The 5,000-nt window shown below is 42.2% G+C and overlaps 1 protein-coding gene across 1 annotated transcript in view; it reads left to right on the top strand.

The window, feature by feature from the left end:
- LOC138046779 (uncharacterized) overlaps nt 1–5,000 on the top strand; it is a 169,248-nt gene that overhangs the window by 103,388 nt on the left and 60,860 nt on the right. The window contains exons 94-98 of the mRNA XM_068893362.1: nt 293–826; nt 1,123–1,182; nt 1,547–2,152; nt 2,268–2,297; nt 2,630–3,259. Coding sequence (XP_068749463.1) covers nt 293–826; nt 1,123–1,182; nt 1,547–2,152; nt 2,268–2,297; nt 2,630–3,259 — 1,860 coding nt within the window. The remainder of the gene's footprint in view (nt 1–292; nt 827–1,122; nt 1,183–1,546; nt 2,153–2,267; nt 2,298–2,629; nt 3,260–5,000) is intronic.

Here is a 5,000-nt window from a genome sequence, read left to right as displayed (position 1 = left end):
TTTTGGGGTGGTTAGGAGGATTAAAATGACGAGCGACTGGCTTGGATGCATCCTTGTCATTCTTCTCAACATCGTGAAGGTGTTCGCGGAATCGGTCGCCTAGTCGTCTACCTGTCTCGCCAGTGTATAAATTATTGCATAACGTACAGGTTATGCAATAAATGACATTTGCGGAGGTACATGTGGTTTTGCTGTGGTACTGTTTTCGGTTTGTTGGAGACCTCTTTCAATCCATCAAGCCGCCTTCCCAAGACACCTGTGTTGATTTTCTCTCTCTTTTTTTCTTCAATAGCTTGCAGTTTATCAATTGACGTTGGCCTTGTGCTGGACGCTTCGGCCGGGGTCGGAAGATGGGGCTTTAGTCGAATCAAACACTTTGCGCGACTTATCGCTCGATCATTCACGATTTCTCAAAGTTATGGCCGCGTGGGAGTTATCGTCTTCGGGTCATCTCCACGTATGGAATTCGGCCTTAACCGGTATTTCAACGTGCTTCACCTTGATCGGACCATCGAGAGACTGAGATTCATCGGCGGACCGAGGAGATCTGGAAAGGCCCTTGAGCTGGCACTTAATGGGCTATTCAGGGGCAGCCGTAAGAAGAAAGTGATGATTTTCGTGACCAAGGGACCAGCAGTCGACAGTGTGAGGTTACCCAGCCTACGGATACACCAATCTGGAATTGAAACATTTGCTATCGGTATTGGATCTCGTACAAGTAACAGTGAGCTGAGAGCCATAGCGACCAATGCTCGTCATACATACATGGTCACTTTCAAAACTTTGAAAAGCATTGTCAAGAGCATCGTCAGACAAGCTTGTAAAGGTATTTCATTGAAACGATTTGGTTATTTATTTGAAAACAAAAACTTTTGACCTTCGTCCACGTTCTTATCAGGGTATACCAGCGAACCTCTTTCTACTCCGTGTCAAGAGCTTTCATGCTTGTTTTCTAATACGCTTTTGTTGTATATGGACATCGCAGACCTATAAATTTAAAATAGCCAGAGGTTGCAGCCACGACAGTCAGGGTTAAAGACGTTCTACACCACTTCGTCGTTTGTTTTTTAGCCTTACGATCAATCACTAATGTCCTTTTTTGTTTACATTTTCATTTCTTAGTTCAAATAACGACACGGCCCACCGCCAAACCAACCAAGAAACCAACTACCAGAAAGCCAAGTAAGTTGATCTGAAAACAGAGCGCCAAGGTGCAATAAGTTTAAGTTGCGTTTTTGTTGTGTTGTTGCCCTGAAACTGTCAGTAATTAGTAACTATTTAGAGTATTGTCAACTATGGCAGCACCGAAATGGATCATTAGAACGAGAACCCCATGCAACACGTTGTTATGCTATTTTCCTAGCTTATTCTTTGTTTGGGCTCTTTGTTCCAATGTAAATTATTTGGGTCAGTTCGAGGCAAAAGATCTTATCTACAATTGAGCATACCTTGAAGAAATGAGCTCGATTGTCTTCCTTGGTTGTCAGAATCGGTTCCTTTCATATCAGTCTTGTACATCGTTCGAAGCATTTTTTTTTTATCGCAGGCTTTCCCGAACCCGTCGCGATTTACACTCTTCACCGCAAGGGTGGCACTCGCGACGTCAGCCCTGGAAGAAACCTTCCTGGCCAGAGCTCCAACATCCGATATGCACCGGGTCCATATGGCCAGCCAGACCAATCTACTGAATTTCTTGGTAAACGAAACAGCTACATCCGTTTCCCTAACAGGGGAAAACTAAGCGTCAAGAACTCTATAACCTTCCTTGCCTGGGTGTTTCCCATGGGACCAGGTCCCATCTTTGAATACGTCCGTGGGGTCAAGTTTTGGGTTTTCCGCTCGGATACCCTTTATGCTCACTTTGTCCGAAGAGACCGACGTCGCACACTTGTTTTGATGAAACGTCGTCTACGACCCTTCCGTTGGAATTATGCTGGTGCCACCTACGATCAGCGAACTGGCATCGCCACACTCTGGTTGGACTCGAGACCAATAGTGTCTTTAAATATCGGCAAACACATTACATTGTCTACGAGGAACACAGCGTACATGGGTGGAAGCTTCCGAGGGCGTATATCCTGTATGCAGATTTACTCCTCTCCGCTGACAGGCCCTCAAATTTCAAAACTCAAGAACCTTTGTAGTAAACGGGGTAGGTTTTTTTTAAATAAACGCTTAAAATTTCTTAACATTATAGACTTTTGTGCCTCTCAATTGTTCGCTTTACCTTGTGCACTTACCTCTCTTCTTTTTTGCTAAATTTGCAGGTCCGTTTACACCTACAAAACCAACTCCAAGTGAGTTTTTGTTGTGTGTGCAATGTGGTAAAGTAAAAACTCGCATTTACAATTGAATGACGCAAGATTAACATTAAGGACTTCTAAATCACTTATCTACGTGTCACAGGTTTAAATAAGACTAAGCAACAGATGGGTCTTTTTTTTTTCGGGAGTTACCGTTTACATTTCAAAGGAAAATTGAACACTACATTCAGTTATTTTTAAGTGAATGGGCAATGACGAATGGTCTACGAATTGCTTCGTATTCTCATTTGTAAGTTATAGTCGTAAGACAAACCTCTTCTTAGGGGTATTTCATTGAAGGCTGGAATTTTGTCCTGTTTCTCTAGGTTTACCTACAGCCATGGCGTTCTATCCTTTAAATGTTCGTTACAACACCCGCGATGTCTATAGTAAGAACCCACCTGGTCGCATGGGAAATGTGCGGCCAGCTCTTGGTCCAGACCGAAGACCTGGTGGTTCGTTCAGATTCAAGGGTCGTTCAGACAGCTATATCGAGTTCCCCAATAAGGGACGTTTAGACGCTCGAAACTCCATGTCTATTGTAGCTTGGATATATCCAGATGGACCAGTGGGTCCAATCTTCAATTACAAACCTGACGGATTTCATGTTCACATGTGGTTGATCCGTCCGCGAGTGTTGTTGGTTCGCTTCGTCAGCCGTTCTCGAAAATTCACTGCTCCTGTTGAAACGAATCTGATCAAGCCGAAGGCCTGGAACTTCGTTACTGCTACGTACGATGAGCGATCGGGAGATGCTCGGATTTTCATCGACTCCAGAGAAGTGGCTCGCAAGAATATTGGCAGGGTCCGATTAGCTACCAACTATCCAGCAAGAATGGGGGCCCGAGTGAACGACAAGCGTTATTTCCGAGGAAGAATAACTTGTCTGCAAATCTATGACGTTCCACTTGGTCCAAGACAAATCCAAGCCGCAAAGACGCTTTGTTTGAAGACTAGTAAGTGAAGTAACGTTTTCTTGTAAGACGAGCACCCAGGTGTAGCAATTTGCTTGACATCAAATTCTTTCTTACCTTTATTTACACTAATTAAAATAATACAGCAATCCACTAAAGAAAACTGATGTAAGGAAAATCTTTACTTTTAAATGCCTATAGCCTTCGTATCATTAAATCGAGTTCAGTTTTGAAATATCGGCTTCAATAGTTAATGCAAAGGTTACTTGGTTTACGCCCTACAATCTTGGACAGATTTAATGAAAAATTGACACCACCCCTCCCCCCAAAATCAGTGATGAGAAAATGGCGCTTTTTGGCCTTCACGCGGCTTCATCCTTGATTTAGGGGGAAGGGGACATTTCTGTTTCATTTTAATCTGTCCAAAATTGTAGTTCTTGAATTTTGTGTTTTCAAATTTGTGACTGACATCGTGATTCATCGACAGCCAGCCTGGCTGAGTAACAGAGATCAACTCATGGATTTTTTGTTTTGTTTTTTGTTCTTTTGTTTTGTTTTCTTTTTTTGAGTTAATTTTTTTAAGTTAATAATTTTCGTACATGGCAAACCGCAAAGGTCACTGACTAAGTTAGATAACGTCTGGACACATCGACTAACCCAGTGTCTTGTTTGTAGTGGATTGAGAAAGTGTTCTTGGTAGACAATAAGACATAGCATTTAGTTTCAGTTTCATAATACGCGTACCGGTGGCTCAGTTGGTTGAACACCGAGCTGCCTTGCGGGAGGTCGTGAGTTCGACTCCGGCCAGACCAACACTCAGGGTCTTTAAGTAACTGAGGAAAAAGTGCTGCCTTTGTAAAACTAAAAGACATCTGAAAGTGGTAAAGAGTCTCTATTCTTCTCGGATAAGGATGATAAACCATAGGCCCTGTCTCACAACCCTTCAATGGTCATAACCCTCTGGGACGCAAAAGAACCCACACACTATTTGCAAAGAGAACTGCATCCAGTTCCCTGTGTTGTGGTCTGTCTCCTATGGTGTATCAGGCTGCTCTAAAATCCGAGGGTCACTAAAAATATGATGATGATGGTGATGACTTCGTCACGTAAATCCAAATTCATTACTGGAGAATATTATTGGGGAAACCATCATTGACTTACCCCCCTATATTAATTAAACATGCTAAAAAGTAAGAATTTAGAATAAAATGCAATCTAAACCAACGTAGTTAAAATAAGTACTTGACTTTCGCACAATATAAATCTTTACCAATGTCTAAAGAAGATCATAACTGCCATTTTTTTGCAGGGGTTGTTACTAAACCCACGACACGCCCAACGCCGACGAAGCCTACACCACCAAGACGTGAGAAATGAAATTTATCTTCTTTTGATTTATTTTTCACCAGTTGACGCACCTTTCCCTTCGTGTGCTCATTCTAGTTAAGGACGGTGCCTACTATTTTCATTGCGCATACGTTCTGCCCATCTCGAGATACTCGGGTTTCCTATGGGTGGTGCTTACTAATACAAGGATATTTTTGCCCAGAGAAAGCAGAACTTGGCAAGTGCTCTTAGTATTCAAAAAGAAAGCTGGAGGTAACCATTCATTTTTCAAAGATAATTAAGCTTCAGTTTCAAAAAAAGACGCCGTGCATTGCTTTGTATTTTAAAGCTTTTTACAAATATTGTTGATTAATTATCCACGAAAAATGCTTGGTTACCCCCAATTTTCTTTTTCAATTTCCGAATAACACTTACAAAGATCTGCTTTTCCCGCACA

Source organism: Montipora capricornis, chromosome 4 (assembly GCF_036669925.1).
Source record: "Montipora capricornis isolate CH-2021 chromosome 4, ASM3666992v2, whole genome shotgun sequence".
Lineage (NCBI taxonomy): Eukaryota > Metazoa > Cnidaria > Anthozoa > Scleractinia > Acroporidae > Montipora > Montipora capricornis.
The sequence above is the reverse complement of the archived record's forward strand: the minus strand, read 5'-3'. Positions and strand labels throughout refer to the sequence as shown.